The sequence below is a fragment of the Suricata suricatta genome, chromosome 1 (assembly GCF_006229205.1).
Source record: "Suricata suricatta isolate VVHF042 chromosome 1, meerkat_22Aug2017_6uvM2_HiC, whole genome shotgun sequence".
In the NCBI taxonomy this organism is placed as follows: domain Eukaryota; kingdom Metazoa; phylum Chordata; class Mammalia; order Carnivora; family Herpestidae; genus Suricata; species Suricata suricatta.
Window position 1 is genome coordinate 56754325 of NC_043700.1, and position 21915 is coordinate 56776239.

The 21915-nt window shown below is 38.3% G+C and overlaps 1 protein-coding gene across 1 annotated transcript in view; it reads right to left on the minus strand.

Moving 5' to 3' along the window:
* The window catches only part of LOC115300969 (palladin-like), a 201220-nt gene that overhangs the window by 162327 nt on the left and 16978 nt on the right, over positions 1–21915 (minus strand). Inside the window, exon 2 of the mRNA XM_029950587.1 lies at positions 14437–15424. Coding sequence (XP_029806447.1) covers positions 14437–15347 — 911 coding nt within the window. The 5' untranslated portion in view covers positions 15348–15424. The remainder of the gene's footprint in view (positions 1–14436; positions 15425–21915) is intronic.

The following is a 21915-nucleotide window of genomic DNA, read 5'->3' on the forward strand; positions in this document are numbered from 1 at the left end:
TTTTCTCAACTATTAGGACCTACAACAGAAATGAATGGGTCAAGATATTTGTAGAACTGACTGTGTACACATATTTCCTGTAAATGAAACTGACCCAAACCTAAGTTAGGATGGTGCTTTTCTAGAGAACTTTCCTGATTACTCAGAATGCCCACCCCTCTATGATCACCACACCACAAGGCCCCTGATGAATTTTAGGGTGAGCAGAGGATCACCTGTCATTTTGATGTGTGCATTGATTTTTCAATGCTATAACACCACTCATCCCTCAACTTGATTTCTTCAATACTGACACTTCCCTTTTAATAACTGCCTTCTCAAAGTTAAAACTATGTATTCTGTAGAAAAAAAATTACCTTGTTGTATTATATTTTACAATGGCCTTTTGTTGAAAAGGTCTATCAGAAGTCTGTTGAACTAAGATATTGTTGGTGTTGTTGGGGCCCGTTCTTTCTTTATTTCAGGCAGTGATCATTTGTCTTTGTTCTTGGAGCACAGAATGATTTCGTGTATCAGGATTCTGGCCAACATATGCCAACACATTCTTAATTAAAATGCTGGCCAACACACATAAGAATTAAACAGTACCACACTGGATTGCAAATCATATCTATTATGTTCTGTTTGGGATTACTGCTCTATTTATGAGAGGGGGGAAGAGAGAGAGGGAGAAAGAGAGAGAGAGAGAGAGAGAGAGAGAGAGAGAGAGAGAGAGAGAGAGAGAGAGAGACCAGGCTAATTGACTTTGAAAATGGAATTTAGAACCCAAGTTTTCACAAGGTGCAGCAATGGCGATTGTTCTGCTAATAAAGGTGCTGAGTGCCCCTCACACAGACAGCACAGAGTGGCTAGAAGTATATGTGATGCAAGGATTTCTCTCGAGGACCAGAAAATCATTGGTCATGGCTATTTTCTTTTCCAAGTTTTCCATCTGGAGCAATGGAAGGAAGCAATTCATGGACATGTCGCTTTTTGAGAAATAATGACTACCATATTAGGTGTTTCTAATGGCATGCTGGGGCTCACCTGAACTTTATTGGGGCACCATTCTGTAAGAAGGGCTGTGCATCCCTCTGATTTTATGGACAGTATAATGATAGCCATTAAAAAGTAAAGAGTCTGGGCAGTTGGCTAATTTTTGTAAGCTATTCATGCTTTTGTTTCTGGTTTTTATTTTATTTATGTGTTTATGTATTTAATTCTTTATTTTGAGAGAGACAGAGGGGCACAGAGTAGCAAGGGGTTGAGAGAGAGGGCGAGAAGGAGAGAGAGAGGGGAGGGTAGGAGAGAGAGAGAGAGAAGCAGGGCTCACCTGATACGGGGCTCACACTTACCCCAAGTGGGGCTCAGGCTCACCTGAAATGAAGCACAAACTCACCTGAAGTGGGGCTCATGTTCACCCAATGTGAGGCTCAAGCTCACCAATGTGGAACTTGAACTCTCAGACCCTGAGATCATGACCTCAGCTGAAGTCAGATGCCCAACTGAGCCACCCAAGTGCCCATCTTGTTTTTATTTTTAAAAAATGTTTATTTTGAGATAAAGAGGGAGAGATTGTGCACACACACATGCACGCATGCACAAGTAGGGAAGGGGCAGAGAGAGAGGGAGAGAGGGAATTCCACATTGACAGGGTAGTCTGAATTGGGTTCGATCCCACCAATTGTGAGATCATGGCTCAATCCCAGGAACCATGAGATCATGACCTGAGTGGAAATCATGAGTCGGATGTTCACAACTGAGCCACCCAGGCGTCCCTATTTCTTGTTTTTAAAATGGAGATAATATTATAGCTTACTGAAACTAATACACCAGTCATTATAAGACATCATTATTTTCTGAGCTATTAAGAAAAAAAAAAACCAGTATGTAATACTAAAAGGCAAACAGCTCAATTAAAGTGAAAAAAATAAACAGTTCTGACCAAATTTGTATGTGCACAGGTAATCAGAACCATATTGCAACTATGGTCTGATAGTGATTGTAAAATGCTCTCTACTGCAAGACACGTTCTAATTAGATGTTAAAATGTGACAAAATATGTCTTAGAACCCAAGAAATATGGTAGTATCTACCTTGTAGGAATAGTGAACTTATTTGTGAAAAGAATGTCTGGCATGTGTTAAGTTCTCAAGAAAGTCAGTTATTAATATTATTTTTTCCATTATTATTATTATGAGAATGACAACAACATTCATAAGGTTTCAATTTCAGTAGCTCTATAAGAAAAATAAGAATTCTTTTAACTTGTGACTTTAGAATGATAAGCAAAGAGTTTGAGAAGAGTGGAAATGACGTTCTAGCATAAGCTTCCTATAGCTTAGTGGCATCTATAATTCTGCACAATCACATTGCAGACATGTATGATGTGGTTGAATGCTATAGTAAGTTGCCAGTGTTAACTTTCAAAGTCTCCTCATGAGGGGATGACAAAGCTTGTAGACAGGAGTGACAAGGCCTAACTAAGTTCTTGCCCTTGACCAAATCCTCTTACTTGCAAATTATACCTTTGCAGTATTATTATTCCAGAAAGCTTACTGGTCCATAATAGTTGCTTCATCATAACCAACTTCATATAATGGTGTATAAAATTCTTAATCTCGGACTGCAGTGGCTCATATCCAAAGCTAAAACAAATATTTTCTACATTATCTTCCCAGCCTTCATCAACTATGTATCTATTGCCTTCCCTATGCATAGGCACAACTGACGTATTCTTTGCTAATGAAATTGGTCTGTGATAACTTCCGTGATGGTAAAAATACTTTTGTTTTTTACTACAATGTGTATAACAATTCTTTTAAAACCTTTTTATTTGATTTTATTAAAATTTTGTTTTAATGTTTATTCATTTTTGAGAGGCAGAGAGAGACAGAGCACGAGCAGGGGAGGGGCAGAGAAAGGGGGAGATACAGAATCCCGAGCAGGCTCCAAGCTCAGCACAGAGCCCAACACGAGGCGAAACTCACGAACTGTGAGATTAAGACCTGAGCCGAAGTTGAACGCTTAACTGACTGAGCCATCCAGGCATCTGAGTCTTTTTTTTTTTTAATGTTTATTTATTTTTGAAAGCGTTCAAGCGGGGGAGGGGCAGAGAAAGGGGGACAGAGGATCCAAGCGGGCTCTGTACGGACAGCAGCAAGCCTGATGCAGGGCTTGAACTCTCGAATAGGGAGATTATGAGCTGAGCTGAAGTCAGGCACTCAACCAATTGATGGAGCCACTCAGGTGCCCCTGTATAATATAATAGGTCTTTTAAGTAATATCTTGTTTCATTAATATATATATACGCATTTAATATATGTTTCATTCATATTTATATATATATGTGTATATATTTGTAAAGTTATGTGTAGAAGCATATGGGAAAAGCCCTATGTTTAACTCATTGACCCACACTGTGTATAAACCATTTTTGAAGGTTTCAAGTACTTTCATTAAGATGTAAGTGTAAACTTAGGTATAGAATATGATGGTAAAAATGATTTTGAAGATCTCTCTGGCTTTTAAAGAAAGAACCAATTAACTTCAAATGTAAATTTTCTTTCTCTCCCTCCCTCCCTTCTTTCCTAACTTGTTTCTTCTCTTTTTCACCATTATTTTCCTTCTCCTCTCTCCCCACCCTCCTCCTCCTTCTTCTTCTTCAAAGATTCTTTCAGTACTTGGAAATCCTTTTAACCAGATTCATCTTCTATTCTTCCATTAGAAAATACTTTTCCAGTTCCAGCAACCAAGGCTAAAAGTTGTCACCTTAGGGAAAAAGAAATCCTATTTGCTAGGGTATTTTTATTTAGGTTATCTGGTCCACATGAAGACCATATAACCATTGATTAGAAACTTGTTTCTATGGTCTAATTTCCCATTTACTATTATATGGAACCAGACTTCACTGTTAGAAATCATAATCAAGAGAACAATGTTTCCACGTGGAATTCGTAATCTATCTTTCTCTCTCTCTCTCTCTCTTTCTTTCTTTTCCTTCCTTCCTTCCTTCCTTCCTTCCTTCCTTCCTTCCTTCCTTCCTTCCTTCCTTTACTTGCAGTTTACTCCTATTCTAGCAGATATTAAATATGGCCCTATTTCTTGGCTCAAAAAAATTAAAATTGAATAGGAAAGAATCCTTTCTATGGCTACACATCATTTGAACATGCCAACTGGTAGAAAATTTTTGCATTTTGGACAGCACATTCAGCTGCATCAAGTTTCAGACTTATAATTGTATTTGCTACAGTTGTCCTTATAAAGTAACTCCTTCTAACCATCAAAAACAAAAGAATCCAACATAGAAGTGAAGTGCTTGAATTGCTGTAATGAAGCCTAAACAGGTTCAGTGACCCATGATGTAGCACTGCCCCAAGTCAAAATGAAGAAACAGTTCAGAAAAACTTCAAGCAACTCTACAGAAAAGATGAGGCGTTGAGCAGTTTCGACTGTCAATGTATCCATCCAAAACTTCAGTCAAATTCTTCCAAAACAACTGTTTCACAGGATTTTGCATAATAGTAAATTAAACTTCCAAAAAGCACTTTCTTTTCCTTTTGAGAGCTTTGCTGTATGGTATAATACTTAGCAGGAAGAAAATACAAAACCAAAGCCAATATATCTAGCTGGGGGAAAAGCCTGCATTTGTTACTCACATTATTTTTAGCGTTTTCTTCCTGCTAAAATTATTGGAATACAAAAGCAGGGAGTGGTAAAGCGTTGGGGAAACACTTTCAATCGGCTTTGGCAAATATTTAACAAGGAGCCATGAAGTTAACTCAGGAAAATGGCTAAACGATTTAAAAAGCAGCAAGAAAACAATAGTCAGAGACTTGATTTTTAGAAGGCTTTCCAAGTTGTAGGTAGTCCACGAGAAGGCTGACCTTCACAGCTTCAAAGTTTAGGAACAGAGGATGGGGAGATAATTAGTTGTAGGAGGGAGGGGTAGAGATGAAAAGAAATGACTTATCTTTGGCTTCCATCCCATCTGCTCTGGCTGTGAAGGAACAGAAGGCCAAGTGAGGTAAAAGGTACTAAAAAATGACAATAGCCAGAGACCAGGGGACAATATCCCAACACCCCAAGGCAGCCTGGGCATTGATTTAGACCTTGAGATACAAATCTAAGGCTCATGGTCCAAACAGGATCAGAAACACCATTCAAGATACATTGTATTCCTTATGAATTATGGTTAGCTTATAAAGTTGAAGTATTCCTTCTCTATAAACCTTGTACCACTGGGGATATTTAGCATTACAAGAGAGAACTGTAGCATGAGGATTTTAAAGAAAGGAAATAGATTCAAAGATTTTTGAGAAGGTAGAGCATAGGGAGCTTATACCAAATTGATGACAATAAACAATAAAGGTGATATATAACGATTGCCACTTCAGATAGCTGTGAAATTAGGTGATTAACTAGTTGTTACTTAACCTTCTAATTTCTGTATAAGTCTAATTACATGAAACAGAAGTTGGTGTTTTGATTTTTTACTTTGCTTTTCTGTTTTGAGTGTCATAGCAACTACTGTATTGTAAATGATGGAAAATAATTGCATATGTTAAAAAAATATGAAACTTTATAAAGTAAAAAAAAATAAAAATAAATAAAATTTTTAAATTAAAAAAATAAATAAATATATTAAAAAAAAAGAAAGAAATCCTTAAGAATATCTTTAAAAAAAACAAAAAAAAACAATAAAGGTGAACACTTTGTAATAATAATAACTTTATAACAATACTTTACTATTTATTAAGCTACGACTATGTGCAGGCAGAGGTCTAAACTCTTTCCTTGTATTAACGGACTTAGCACTCATAATAACACTAGAGGTAGGTACTTGTATTATTCTCTCATTTTGTCAACAAGAAAACTGAGGCATTGAAAGGTTAAATACCATGCCAAGGTGACTGGACTAATACGTGACAGAGGCAAGAGTCACACTCTTGCTCCAGAATCTGTATTGTCAGCCCCTAAACTTCTGCTCTTTGTTCCATTGCATTTTGTAAAAATGCACAAGCATTATTTTTAATTCTAAAGGGATTCTGTGTAGCTCCCCTTATTTCCTCTGAGAATTTGTGTGTATGCTTGCTTATTGATTGCATTTCTTATAAAATCCAGAAACTTGGCCATTGAGATGTTAACTGAAATGATGGAGATGATGTTCAATTCTTAGAAAAGATGCTGCTGTCTGATTTGGCTACTGCTACTTCATGCTATAGATCAATGACTGTTATGACCAACTCACATTTATAACCATAGTAATGCTCCACATTTGCTGTGAATATCAAGCTTGCTTCTTGATTCATTCACTGAGGTATCCCTATGAGCAGCATTATGTAGAGTGGAATTGGCCTATCATAACATCATAGCGTCCCGGGTTGACCGAGAACAGGTGATTAGGTAGTTGCTGTTACTCCATAATGTTCAAATCATTAAACAACGATTCCACAAAACAGGCAATATTTCCTGGGTTCAGTGTTACTGAGTTATCCTATTTCACTCACTGGTCTACAGAGGCAGATTCTGTATTCATATTAATGATGGTCTTTTGGCAGTTAAGGCATTGTAGACGTATAGCTCATTTTTCAAGTGGGAATTACAAGTGGGTTGATACTAGATGGAGAGAGAAGTTGAGAAAGAATGGAAAGGATACGAAAGAGGACAAAATTGCATGATAGGTCATCGTGCCTCAATTTATTAACTCACAGAAATGACCTGTGAGGAGGAATCAGCGATAAGGTTATTTCTTCATCTCAGTGAAAATAAAGATGCTATTATGTTGCTTAATCTCTTTTGTTTTCTAGTTCAATAGTAATTTGATGTCCTAAGAAACATTTATCGTCTTCCATAAAATATAAAAGACATAGTTTTTCAAGTCAATGCACATGTACAGAAAAAGAAAAAATGAAGATTTAGAAATAAATAAAGGGAAATGATAAAAGGGGAAAAAATAGGAAACTATAAAATTAAGTGGTGTTGTTTCCTTTGGATTCTGCACCATTTTCCTTGCTCTTGTTTACCAAATATGATTTACAATGAATATAAAATTGGCACAATTTACCTGTGTCTCTACTACCCATCCTAAGATATGAAATGCTAAAGTGCAGTAGATGCCCTCTGGACACCCCTTACTAATCACATTCTTCTTTATCTCCACAGTTATTGCCATCTGGATTTAGTATTTGTTATTTCCATGTGTTTCTCTGTACTTTATCATATCCTCAAGACCGAAATAGTTCTGTTTTGCAATTTTAACTTCATGAGGATGAACTTATTCATGTAATCTGTATCCATTTTTTGGCAACCTTTTTTTTTTTTTTTTAGATTGCTATAATGTTTGTGAATTTCAGACCTACTGACTCATGAATCTAGTTCATTCATTGTATGAATATATATCACTATATATATACATATATATACAGATAGATATAGCCATTTCTTATCTTTTTTCTAGCCTTATTGAGACATAATTGACATACAAAACTGTGAAAGTCTGAAATGTGCACGGTGATGACCTGATACACCTATATATTGTGAAATGATTACCACGATAAGATTAGTTAACATATCCATTATCTCACATGATTGCAAGTTCTTTTTTATGTGAGTAGTAAGAGTATTTAAAATCTAGTCTTTTAGCAAATTTTAAGCATACAACACAGTATTGTTCACTGTAATTACCATGATATACATTAAACCCCCAGAACTTATTTATCTTATAATTGGAAGTTTGTATTCTTTGACCAACATCTCCCCATTTCCACCATATCCCAGCTCTTGGAAACCACCATTTTTACTGTTTCTGCAAGTCTGCCTTTTTTAAGATTCAATATGTTAATGAGATCATATGGTATTTGTCTTTCTCTGGTTTGTTTCACTTAGGATAATGACCTCAATGTCCATCCATGTTGTTGCAAATGGCAAGATTTCCTTATTTTTAATCGTTGAGTAATATTTCATTGTGCATATATGCCATATTTTCCTTATTCATGTGACAATGGACACATAGGTTGTTTTAAAGTGGCTATTATCAAAAAGACACAAGATAATAAGCACTGATAAGGATGTGGAGAAAAGGGAATCCTTGTATACTGTTGGTAGGAATGTAAGTTATAGAGCCACCGTTTAAAATAGTATAGAGGTTCTTCAAGAATTAAAAAAAGAACTACCATATGATCCAGCAATCCCACTTGTGGATACATGTGATGCAGTAAAATCATTGTATCAAAGAGGTGTCTATTTTCTTTTTCATGTATATTTAGGTTGTTTCCAGTCTTTTGACACAAACAATGCTGGTATGAACATCCTTATACATGTATCCTTATACACATGAGCAAAATTTCTTTCTAGATATATAGCTAGGAGTGAAATTCATTTATTCATTCAACACATATTTATTGAGCATCTAGTGCCAAGCACCATTCTAGGCCCTAGGAATACAAGAAACAGCCGGCAGTCCCTGTATTCAAAGGTTTTATATTCTACTCAGGGAAATGGACAATGACAAAAACAAGTAAAATGTAGACTGTATCAGGTAAGTTCTATGGAGAAAAACAAAACAAAACAGAAGAGAGCAGAATAGAGTAAGGTGGGCAGGACCTGTTCTTTTACATAGAATAATTGTGGAAGGCCATCCTCTGAAGATGAATTTAAGGAGAGATATGAAGGAGGGGAAGAATCAAATCCTGCATATATCTGGGGGAAGAGAACTTCATCGAGGGAACCGAGAGGGAACAGCATGTGCACAGGCCCTGAGACAGGAACATACCTGGCATATAGGCGTACAGCAAGGACGCCATCGTGTCTGGGGTGGACCGACCACGGGTGTAGCAGGGGATGAAATCAGAGAGATGGTGCCTACTTATTAACATTTATAGGGCCTACAGATTTTACTCTGAGTGAGATGAGAAGGCCCTGGAAAGCTTTGTGCAATTGCGATCATAGTTTTATTAAAAAGAATCATGCTACGTGCTATATAGACTGTAATGAGTAGGATGGAAACAAGCAGACAGATTAGAGAGGTAATATAAATATCTTAGGAGAAGATGATGGTGGCTTGGTCCAGCCAATGATGAAAGCCTGATTTGTGGGGGTATAAAGTGCTCTGATTCTAGATATATTAAAGGCAGAGCCAACTGTGTTTACTGGATGGATTGGATGATGTGAGATCTGAGTAAAAGATGAGCCAACGATGACTCCAACAGCCAGAGAAAAATTGTCATTTGTTGACATGGAAAAGATTTAGAAAGAGAAGATTTTTGGAGGAGAAGCAGAAGTTTTGGATAGAATAAATTTAATAAACCTATTAGATATCTAAGCAGATATACCAAGTAGGCAACTGGTTATTACATAAAAGTTTAGGGTATGTACTTTATCATGTATCACAAAATTGTTCCCCAAATTATTTGTATCTATTTACATTTCATGTTGCTGTAACAACACTTACATGGTCAATTTTTCCTACTAATAATCTAACATTATCTGGTGTTGCATTGTGACAATATTCTTTAGCAAAAACAAACAATAGTTTCAGAACTAAGCCATCTGGATCTTAACAAGCACTGCATATTCATAACCTAGTGCCTCTGGCTAGTGGTATTGTTGCCATGTTTTCCTAAATGAAAGCAATCAATAACCCGGATGTACTGATAATCCTTAGTAAGAAAACTGAATCAGTGGTTTGTTTCTACTTATTTTCTTTTGAGGAGATGGAAATTTCTACAGACAGCATTGCATAGGTTTCATGTGATTAATTTTCTTGTTTTGACTTTTGATGGTAATCAAAGTCTCACTAATGTAAACTAGTTGGAAGCATTGGAGGTAGTGGGTTTTTACTGTAAAAAGAAAGCATTTAATTACTTTTAATTGCACATATTAATTGAAACTTTACTAGGCTAATAATGATGACCTAATAGGCATCTTATGAGTAGATATGAGTAATTATACTTAGAATATTCAATATATTTGGACAATTGTTGGATTCACTTAAAATTTTTTTTTATAATGTTTATTCACTTTTCGGAGAGAAACGGTATGAGTCGGGGAGGGGCAGAGAGTGAGGGAGACACAGAATCCAGGCTCTGAGCTGTCAGCACAGAGCCCAACTTGGGGCTCAAACTCACAAACTGTGAAATCATGACCTGAGCTGAAGTCAAATGCTTAACCAACTGAGCCACCCAGACACCCCTGGATTCACTTTTACTGCAGTAAGTGGATATTTAAAAGCATTTTTCCCCCTTATGAGTATGCACACATTTACCTCATAGTACAATTTGTATATGAGGACAGTTTGGACTACTGTTCATATATTGGGAATGATTTGTCTTGTTTGCAGTTATTTGATGGAGAATATCTGCTTCCCTCCACACCCTACCAACTTTTTGGTTTATGTTGATTGACTTATTTTGCCATATTACCTTATTGCAAATAACCAGAATAACCATGAGTGGCTATACTTTTTTTTTTTTTTAACATAGAACATATTGTGAAAATCATCAGGGTACCATTTTCTTTAAAGATATTTGGAATATGAATTCCAGATGTCATCTCCTTTTCGGGAGCATGTCAGGAGTCATGCACAACAAGCAAAACAGCAGTGACAGTGGCTAAATGTTCTCATGAATGACTCAGTGTCTGATCAGGAATCAGAAGACTTGAGTTCTATTTTGGTCTCTATGGTTAATTAACTCTTTTTTTGTGACTAGGCAAATAATTTCCAAGTTTTCTGAGTTCCCTTGTATTTAAATGGTTTGAAATCTATGGTTGCCATAATAAAATATTTTGAAAAACATGAAGTGAAAATATGAGGTCTCATTTTAATATTACTGGAGGCTCTTTTGAACTAAACTTCTTCATGAATTTTTCACCAACTCACATAAGTTGAGGGTGGGGGGAAAAGCAAGGCGATGTCTTTATATTGCTGCACAGAAGTACATATGAAACACGAGCCACTGGGACATAGTCACAAAAGTTTATGAACTCTGACTCGATTTTATTTAATGTAATGATTCAAGTTGTTAACAAATAATTTGTGTGTCATTTGAGAAGTATCTAAATCGTATATGGCCTCAGTTATTATACACCAGCTTTTCTTCCATTAGGCTTTCTCTCTTTTGTTGAGGTTTTGTTGGAAGAATAAAGAAGGCAAACAGATTTTTTTTCAGTCCCCTTTGTGGCTGTAACTGGTGTCTGTGCCAGCTTACTCATGGGAGGATGAAGTAGACACGCCTCGAAATGACTGGCCTGGCTTCAGCCCTGCTTTTTCCGCCAATCCTTCTTCGTAGCTGAGGCCACTTTAGCGACATCTGCAAGCTTCAGTGTGTCCAGGTTCCCAGACCAAACGGTTTCTATTCAGGCCACATCTAGGAAGCTCCGGGCCAGCAGCTTAGTAGCCCAGCCTGGTCAGTCTAAAAATTTGTTACCCTCTTCTGAAACAAGCAAGAGTTTAGTCCCTAAAGTCCTGCCTCATTTAATCATACCTGAGTCTCCATTTCCTGCACTGTCCCGTTGTTCTTTGGAGCAATAGCCTTGCCTTTTTCTTAATTAAACTCTTGAAGGGTAGAATTTTCTCCCTCTGCTCCAGTCCCTGTGTCTGGATCCTGATCCCTGCGGCCATATTTTCCTGTGGTGCATTCTTTTTAATAAGCCTGGACCTCACCATTGGCGACTGCACCACATCGTGTTCACCTGACGTACCGCTGCTGACTTCTCAACAGCTGAATGTCTCCGTGCTTAACCGTCAGTGTCTGTTAGGCCTCTGCTGATTGCTTGCTTAGAGACATCCCCTTACTCTCTGTGGGTTCCGTTACCCACTTCTGGGATCTTAGACCAATCAATAGGTCTGTGATGTCTCTGGGTTTAGAGTCCCCGGGACTGAGTCTGAGCAAGATTTCAAAATGCCCCAGTGTAGCGTATTAATATTTTATGAAAGTTTTTCCTCTCTTTTTAAAAAATATTTTTTTATTTGAGAGAGAGACGAGTTCATGAGGAAGACAGGGTCCAGATGGAGAGAGAGAGAGGATCTTAAGCCCAACGCAGGGATCAATCCCGCAGACCCTCGGATCCCAACCTGAGCCAAAATGAAGTCAGACATTCAACTGACTGAGCCACCCAGGTGCCCCAGGTTTTCTTCCTTATATGAAATTTCCTCCAAAAAAGATTCTCTCTTTAGACTCTCAAGTCTCATGTAGAAAAAGAAATAATGTTCCTAGGCATTTGGTATACCAACAAATGCATAGAAGGAAGTACCAAGATCTTTCAAATAGAAATTAAGAAATCCAGCACCATGTACACTCCCCTCTCAAAATACAGAACAAACAAAACTCCAAAAGGACATAAAAATGACCAGCCAACTTTAAACAGTAGAGCATTTCATTAAAGACTTAATTACTCTAAAAGGATGTAATTTGTAATGTCTAATGGACATTGGGCATGGACTTTGGTAGACCAGGAGATGACAGGGAAAATTAGTTAATAATTCTGTAGTTACTACTAAATTCATGCTCCCCCTGCACACAGTCCCCCCCTCAAGCCCCACCCAGTAAAATGGAGGCAGAAGCATGAATGTGATGTCCACAAAATTATTAAATAGTTAAGTGAACTTTAATATAGTACTTATGGTCTGCTCACCTGAATTAATACTTTGATGTTAAATGGGTTTTTTTTTTTTTGGTCATTTTTGACAGATTTACTTGCCATGGTAATATGTTTGAAAGGGGCTTGTCTTGGTAAGGTAAATGTAAATGGTGTCATCTGTAGTTTGAAAGCCTGTGGAACTGTTTTGAAGGACTTGAGAAAGTATTTCTCCTGGAAAATCACTTGTTCCCAAGATTAGTAGGTTTAAAAAAATTCTAAATAGGATCCAAAAGAATCACACAATTTCACTTCCATCATAGGCAAAATGATACGGAAAATTCTTTATAGAAAAGATACAAAAATGCAGCTTTTAGGATGACGTATTTAATGAAATGAACCCATTAAGAAGTTTTTTAGTGCCCCCTGCTGTCGGCTTCTAAAAGCAATATTGTAAATTTACTGTAAAGAGTGACTCAAGAAGAATTAGTTGAACAAACTAGTTGGAAAAAAATTCCCGACCTTTAATTACACCACGTCTCAGTCAGCAATACTAATGCTTTGTTCCTGTTTGTGAGCGATAATAACCTGTCTACCCAAGAAACCACCTCTATCTAGTTAAGTGTGTACTAGTGGATGTTGGGTGAGAGGTCAAGTTTGCGGCTTGTGAGATGCTGTGTTAATAAGAATGTACCAGTGTTGCAATTTTTAGCTGATGATGTCTACTTTACTCTTTTTCCAAATTTCACAATTTCAAATTTACTTTTTAATAATTACATAATCTAGGTAAAACACTCTTCATTCGTAACAGTAAAACTTTCAAAGTAAATGAATGGATGGCTTGTTTTTGTAGTGCCGTCCAACTTGAAATGTTATTTTCATTTTGGCATATCAAATTAAGACATGAGAAACAATAAAAATAATAGATAATAGTAATGCAGTGGTCACTAGGCACAGGCATGGTTTTATTTTCTCACGTATTTGATTTAGTCTTCATAACACACAATGAGGTAGGTATTATTTTAATTCCCATTCCACAGACAAAGAACTAAGTCACAAAGTAACTTGCCTCGGTGACACAACTGATAAGAGGTGGAGCCATGACGGGAAGCCCTGCAGTCTGACTCTAGAGTCACTCCTCTCAACCTGGTTGCACAGAAAGTGTAAACTCTGCAATGAAGGAGGAAGAACTTACAGACGTTCGAATGGTCATGGTGACGTAAGTGTATACTGCCTCCAACCAGCCACACGCCCATCGAATCATGCTACACGCATGCTGTAGTGGCCAGAGCCTGTGTATAAACAACAGACCTGCATTGCTTTCAGTTTGCTTTATCTTTCTTTGTTTCCTTGGTTGCATTACATTGAATGTGCGTGGGGTGCTTTTTTTCAAGTGAGTATGTGCCCACTCAGCCCGTGCCTTAGGTTAGATTATATATTTGGGGGGGCCTGTGCCTTTCATCTCTGTACTGCCAGACAACTTCTAGTTTTAGCCACACTTTCAACCATCTTTAGCAACTCATATTCAAATTATGCACACACTTTCACAGTACTTTGAATAAACGAGTTGCACACTTTAAGTTTCCTCAGATGCTATTAATTCTGGAGTCCTGTTTAACAACCCATCTGTGCTTCTCCATGTCTGTCTTGTCCTTTGCTTTCCCTTTCATAGCACGTGGTTCATGACCACAGGTACATCCCACCTGTGATAACTAGCAAAGCTACTATTTGCAATTCTAGGATGCTTATGCCTTGCAGGTATTTGAAACTACTACTTCAGATTCTAGAGGGCTAACTATCCAGGAAACCTCATTCCACATTAAAGTAAAACCAAAAGTCAACACCGGTCATTTGATATTCATAAATTAAAAAAATTCTTACCTGACTCGAGGAGTTGGGTTTCCGGTGACTCTACACTCCAAGTAAACTTTACTTCCTTCTGCCACTTCTTGGCTCCTAAGCTTCTGGATGAATCGTGGAGCTGAGGGCAAATGGAGTGCTTTCTGGGGCTGTGGGTGAGAGATGTTTGGGCATGGCACTGCCTTGTCCTGGACTGCCTGGTAGCCATGCCCGGCTTCGGCTAACTTAACCTCTGCTTCCGCCTCCTGTTGGTCTCCAGTGGGGCTCTGGCTGGCTGAGGCACTCCTCAGGGCTGATGGCTGATTCTTAGGAGACAGGTAGCCACTGTCTGGTGACGAGGACTCTCCATTTGGGCTTCTATTTCTTGGCTTTGCTGCTTCTCTAAATATGGATGTCAGCTCCTCAATGAAATTAGCCGCCTTGTCACATAGCTGGCTCTGGGGGCCGGTCTTACTTTGATATGCTGGTTTGGGCTTTACACTTGTGTTGGGAGTTTTTGCACCACGTTTTCCAGACTTTCGGAGACTCCGGATGTAGCTGGGGCTGGCAAGCAGGGGTGAGATAGCAGGTTTCCTCTTGGAAGCAGGTGAAGAGACAGAGGCAGCTTGTTCAGGCAGAGGCTGGACAGATGTTGGCCTATTATCATGAGGTCTTCCCGGGGAGGTTGGCTCACCAAATTTGGTCTCCTTCCGGGAAGGATTTTCACAGAGGCTTATAGGAGAGGTATTGAAAATCTGCGAGATCTCCTTTTCTGAGTCAAAATCTTCTGTTTCAGAGTTGGCTATAGATCTCCGGGCCAGGTCAAGACTCTTGTTTATCTCTTCCTGGCTGAGGAAAGCAGATAACCCAGGGAAGAAGTCAGCATTCTTGCTTTCTTCCTGCATGTCTGATAGGGAATCATAGAAGGAGTCATGAGAGGAAGTCTCTGACATAGTTGAAGAGTCTTCATACACTCTTTGCTCTTAACAGGAAGGCCAGAGGCACTGGAGACCAGTTTATGTCTTGTGTTCTGAAAGACACCACACACAGAGTTGCCATTAGTAGTATTGGGTGTATGGAAATGTTTACGTGTGTTTGCGTGTGTGCACGAGTGTCTATCATAATACTACTAATCTACAAGTTGGGAGAAACATTAAAGTGAACAAATACACTTTTGTAAAAATCAATTTTTTCTATCCTTTAAGTTGGAAGAAACATCAAGTATTCTTGTGTTTATACTTTATCATTTTAATTTAGTATTTTCTTTGTGAGTGAATATTAAGTATATCACTAATCAGCACTGAATAATTCAAAAAGAAAATATCTGCAGTGGACACTAAGGAGTGTAGTAGGACTAACTGTGAGATTATGGCCTGAGCCAAAGTGGAAGCTTACCCGCTGAACTGACTGAGACAGCAGGTGCCCCAACAAAGGCCCTTTAAAAATCAAGTACTTACAGGAGGAAAGGAAGATGGTGGACAAATAGAAGGCTCTGTACTTCCCACCCGCGTCTCTCAAACAAAGAAGGGCTGAAGCCAAAGGACTCTGAACCCCAAAAGTCTGGGAGGAAAGGAGGCAGTTCGCACTCATGCAACTATGAGGCTATCTTCCTAATTCAAAGCACACAAATACATAAAACAATCACAAACATAAACAATCTTATTGATAAGAATGTGCTAATTGCAGGAGATGTTAATACTCCATTTACAGCAATGGATAGATCAACAAGAGAGAAAATCACTAAAGAAACAATGGACCTGAATGAAACATTGGACCAGATGGACTTGACAGATATATTTAGAACTCTACATCCGAGGCTATGGAATTCACTTTCTTCTCGAATGTACATGCTACATTCTCCAAGATAGACCACATACCGGGTCACAAAGCAGCCTTCAGTAAATATAAAAAAATTGAGATCATAGGATGCACACTTTCAGATCACAGTGCTATGAAACTTGAAATCAATCACAGGAAAAAGTCTAGAAAACCTCCAAATATATGGAGGTTAAAGAACACCCTACTGAAGAATGAAAGGGTCAACCAGGTAATTAGAGGATAAATTTAGAAGTATATGGAAACAAATGAAAATGAAAACACAACAATCCAAACTCTTTGGATGCAGCAAAGGCAGTCCTAAGAGGAAAATACATTGCAATCCAGACCCATCTCAAGAAACTAGGAAAAGTGCAAATATAAAACCTAACAGCACACCTAAAGGAACTAGAAGGAGAGCAGCAAGAACACCCCAAACCCAGCAGCAGAAGAGAAATAATAAAGATCAGGGCAGAAATAAACAATATGGAAACAAACAAACAAACAAACAAAAACAGTTGAACTGATCAATGAAACCAAGAGTTGGGATTTTGAAAAACTAAACAAAATTGATAAACCTGCCAACAAACTGGAAAACCTAGAAGAAATGGACAAATTCCTAAACACACACACTACCGCAACTCAAACGGGAAGAGATAGAAAATCTGAACAGATCCATAACCAGTGAAGAAATTGAATCAGTTAACAAAAATCTCCCAACAAATAAGAACTCTGGACCAGATGGCTTCCCTGGGGAATTCTACCAGACATTTAAATCAGAGTTAATACCCATTCTTTTCAAGATATTCCAGAAAATAGAAATGGAAGGGAAACTTCCAGACTCATTCTATGAAGCCAGCAGTGCTTTGATTCCCAAACCAGACAGAGACCCAGCAAAAAAAAAGAGAACTACAGGCTAATAACCCTGATGAATAAGAATGCAAAAATTCTCAACAAGATACTAGCAAATTGAATTCAACAGCATATAAAAAGAATTATCCACCACGATCAAGTGGGATTCATTCCTGGGTTGCAGGGCTGGTTTGATATTTGCAAATATGACACATCACATTAACAAAAGGAAAGATAAGAGAACCACATGATCCTAATGCAGAAAAGGCCTTTGACAAAATACAGCATTCTTTCTTAATAAAAACCTTCGAGAAAGTCGAAATAGAAGGAACTTACTTAAATATCATAAAAGCCATTTATGAAAAGCCGAAGGCTAATATCATCCTCAATGGGGAAAAACTGAGAGCTTTCTGCCTGAGATCAGGAACATGACGGAGATGTCCACTCTCACCACTGTTGTTTAATATAGTGCTGGAAGTCCTAGCATCAGCAATCAGACAACAAAAGAAATTAAAAGGCATCAGAATTGGCAAAGATGAAGTCAACCTTTCACTTTTTGCAGATGACATGATACTCTACATGGAAAACCCAACAGACTTCACCAAAAGTCTGCTAGAACTGACCCATGAATTCAGCAAAGTCGCACGGTACAAAATCAACATACAGAAATTCGTTGTATTTTTATACACCAATAATGAAGCAACAGAAAGAGAAATCAAGAAATTGATCCCATTCACAATTGCACCAAAACCCATAAAATACCTAGGAATAAATCTAACCATAGATATAAAAGACCTGTATGCTGAAAACTATATGAAACTTATGAAGGAAATTGAAGAAGACACAAAGAAATGGAAAAACATTCCATGCTCATGTATAGGAAGAATAAATTATGTTAAAATGTCAATACTAACCAAAGCAATCTACACATTCAATGCAATCCAGTCAAAATTGCACCAGCATTCTTCGCAAAGCTAGAACAATCTTAAAATTTGTATGGAACCACAAAAGACCCCCAATAGCGAACGTAATATTGAAGAAGAAAACCCACACCAGAGGCATCACAATCCCAGACTTTAGCCTCTACTACAAAGTTGTAATCATCAATACAGTATAGTATTGGCACAAAAACAGACACATAGACCAATGGGATATAATAGGGAACCCAGAATTGCACCACAAATGTATGGCCAATTAATTTTTGACAAAGCAGGAAAGAGTATCTAATTGAAAACAGATGGCCTCTTTAACAGTTAGTGTTGGGAGAACTGGACAGCAACATGCAGAAGAATGAAACTAGACCACTTTCTTACACTACACACAAAAATAAACTCAAAATGGATGAAGACCTGAATGTGAGACAGGAAAACCCTAGAGTAGAAAGCAGGAGACAATCTTCTTGACCTCAGCCACAGCAATTTCTTACTTGACGCGTTGTCAAAGGCAAGAGAATCAAGAGCAAAAGTGAACTTTTGGGACCCCATCAAAATAAAAAGCTTTTGCACTGCAAAGAAAACAATCAAGAAAACTAATAGGCAACTGACATAATGGGAAAAGATAGTTGCAAATGACATATTGAATAAAGGGATAGTATCCAATATCTATAAGGAATTCACCAACTCCACACCCATAAAACAAATAGTCCATGAAAAGATGGGCAGAAGACATGAACAGACACTTCTTCAAAGAGGACATCCAGATGGCCAACAGACACATGAAATGATGCTCAGTGTCACTGATCATCAGGGAAATATAAATCAGAACCACAGTGAGATATCACCTCGTGATGGTCAGAGTGGTTAAATGAAGAAATCCAGAGACTAAAGTATATGTGTGTGTATATATATATATAACATATATAAGTATATATATAAGTATGTAACTATATACGTGGATCGTCAAGAATGCTGAAAAAATTTAGTAATAAAGTTAACACTGGTTAATGTTTAGAGAGCAATCAAATGTAATGTTTGGAGTCATTTCTACAGGGTCATTTCACAGAGTGCAAATTAATAGTATTTCTATTGGAAAAAATTTATTTGTATATCTATGTTCAAGCATAATTTGTATGGCTATCAGGTTTCTACAATTTACAAAGTTATAGAATTATTTAATTAAAGACAATGAAAGACATAGACCACAATAAAATCAGATGATCCTGGAAGGTCTACCAAACTCCATTCAGTATTTCATTGAAAAGACACCTGTTCTCTGTTGCTTATTTCAGTCTTTGATAGTTTGTCCTGAGAAGCCAGATTAATTTTTCCAAGAACAGAGCCCTTAGGTACAATTGGCCCTTCAGTAAGCAAATATGGTAGATGATGTAGAAGAAGCCAAGGTTGGGTTAACTCTTAAAATGTGTGAGGGTATAAGTCATCAGGCAACATCAGCTCAGATGAGACATGAAAATTGGAAGAGAGAGATGCTTCGGTCAAAAGTATACTGAAGGCAGGACAGACTATATTTCCATTTATTTCCTTATTTTAAAGTTTATTTATTTATGTTTGAGAGAGAGAGAGAAAGGAGGGAGGGGCAGAGAGAGAGAGGGAGAGAGAATTCCAAGCAGGCTCCATATTGTCAGCATAGAGCTTGACTCAAGGCTTGATCTCATGAACCATGAGATCATGACCTGAAATGAAATCAAGAGTTGGGTGCGTAACTGACTGAGCCATTCAGGCAACCCTGTATTTCCATGTCCTGGAAATTTTAATTTTCTTTGGAAGAGAAGCTCTTTGTTTATTTGTTTATGGCCTTGGAGAAATAAATTTTTTATACTGAACCCAGTGTGAGGGGGATTGGGAGGTATGATTTTGAAAAAGGTTTCTGCCCTCATGGAACTTGCTCTATGAGGGATACAAATAAATCATAAGCATATATAATTTAGTGTATCATATGCTATGATGAGAGAAAAACAGAGTGCTATTTTAGCACCTAGAAGGAACATTAAAATTAGGACCAAGAAAAATTTTACAGAGGATGAAGCCTATTGGATAATATGTGAAGGGCAAGAAAGAATTAGGCAGGTGAAGAGGGCAGTGGCAGAAGCATATACGAAGTGTTGAATCCCAGGGAGAGTATGACAGGGCAGACTCAGGTAACTCAGAGAGGTCCAGTGAAACAGTGAAATCTATTTGGAGATGTGGGAAGTCACCAGGGATAAAGTTAGAAAGCAAGAGTAAGGTCAGAGGGTCTGAAGCCATGTGAAGAACTTGAATTTTATCTCTGGTGCAGTTAGAAGACACAGACAACTGTTAAGTATGTGGGAGACGTCACCAGAGTTGAATTTTAGAACCATAACTCATGGTAGCCGGGCTTAAGGACTGAGTCAAGGAAAGAGGAAGGCAAGTTGAAAGAAGGAAGTCAGTGAGAAGGCTTGTGTCCTATTCTCAGAGTTATGTACATTACTCATTGCTTTATCTCTGGCACCCATCATCTGAACGTCCTTTTTAGTTTTGGATAACTCCTCATATTCACATATCACAATGGAAGGTGAAATCTCCAAATATTTGCTTTCCCAGCCTCTTGGAGCCTGGGCACAAGTCTTGGCACATGGCAATTACATATCACCATCTTGGGCTTTGAGGCAGTTTCTGTGGCGAAAACATTCTGGTTTCTGGTAGTGGCAGTGGATGCAGCAGCATGGAGTCTGGAGGGGCAGCAGCGGGGGCTGTGCAGAGGGGTGGAGGTGGAGCTGAGGTGTGGACCTGTCATGTGAGCCTTCTTCTGGCCTTGTGGTCTTGCCTCCAGGATACACTCTGGGCCTCATGCTGTGAATTGCCACAGCTTCTATTGATCATTCACCTTGCCGTCAAGTTGACGAAACAATCTTTCTGTCACTTGCCACTAAGGAACACGACTGACAGTAGATAAAAAAAGATGCCAGACGTCAAAATAAGGGGCATGGAGATGGAAAACAGTGGACTGAAGAGGTGGAGAGAAGATGGAACAGAAACCTGTGATCAACCAAATGAAGAGATGATGCAGATAGGATTACAGATTCCTTATTCAAACAATGGGATGGGTGGTGCCATTAACTTGTCATGGCACAAGTGGGGGAAGTTTTGAGGAAAAAACCTTTGATTTTGATTTGCACCTTTTGTAACTGGGAACTCTGGTATAGAGGTGTGGAAGGCAGGCTGATACTGGTGCATGAGAAAAGAGAACAAAACTAGATTGGGAAGTAGTAGCTAAGGGTGGCACCGTAAGACATGGGAGTGGACAAGGTCATCAGGGAAGAAAGGGAGAGAAAAGGAAATGATTCTCCAGAGAGTTGGAAGGAAACCAGGAGATTGGGGTGTTGGGGAAGCTGGCAAAGAAGTGTCTCACAAAGGAGGAGCTCCTTTTCTCCTTCTGACTTAGCAACCGGGAATGTTAAGCACCATTGGGAACAGCAGTTTTGGTGTATGTAACAGAGATATAAGCCAGATTTCAAATATGCTGAGAAATTATGGAAGGAAAAGAAGTATAGACTGCAAGTGCTATGGACTGTTCTGAGAAGTTTATAGAAGGGAAGACAGACAGGGGTAGTAGGTGGACAAAAGTATGAAATCTAATGGGCTTATTTGTTAGGATGTGGCACAGGTCCATGTTTCAGTGCTAGTGGGATTAACCATGGAGACGGAGAAGCAGAAGAACCATGTAAGAAAGGGGGGATGATGTATAGACGGGGTCTTCCAGGGTGTGAGATGAAATGGGTTATTTTAGTACAGATGACTTTAGGTTGGAAGGGAACATTGTTCTTCCATTGTCAAAGAAGAGAAGTAATGAAGTAATTAAAGTGTGTGTGTGTGTGTGTGTGTGTGTGTATGAAAGGAAAGAGAGAGAGAGAGAGAGAGAGAGAGAGAGAGAGAGAGA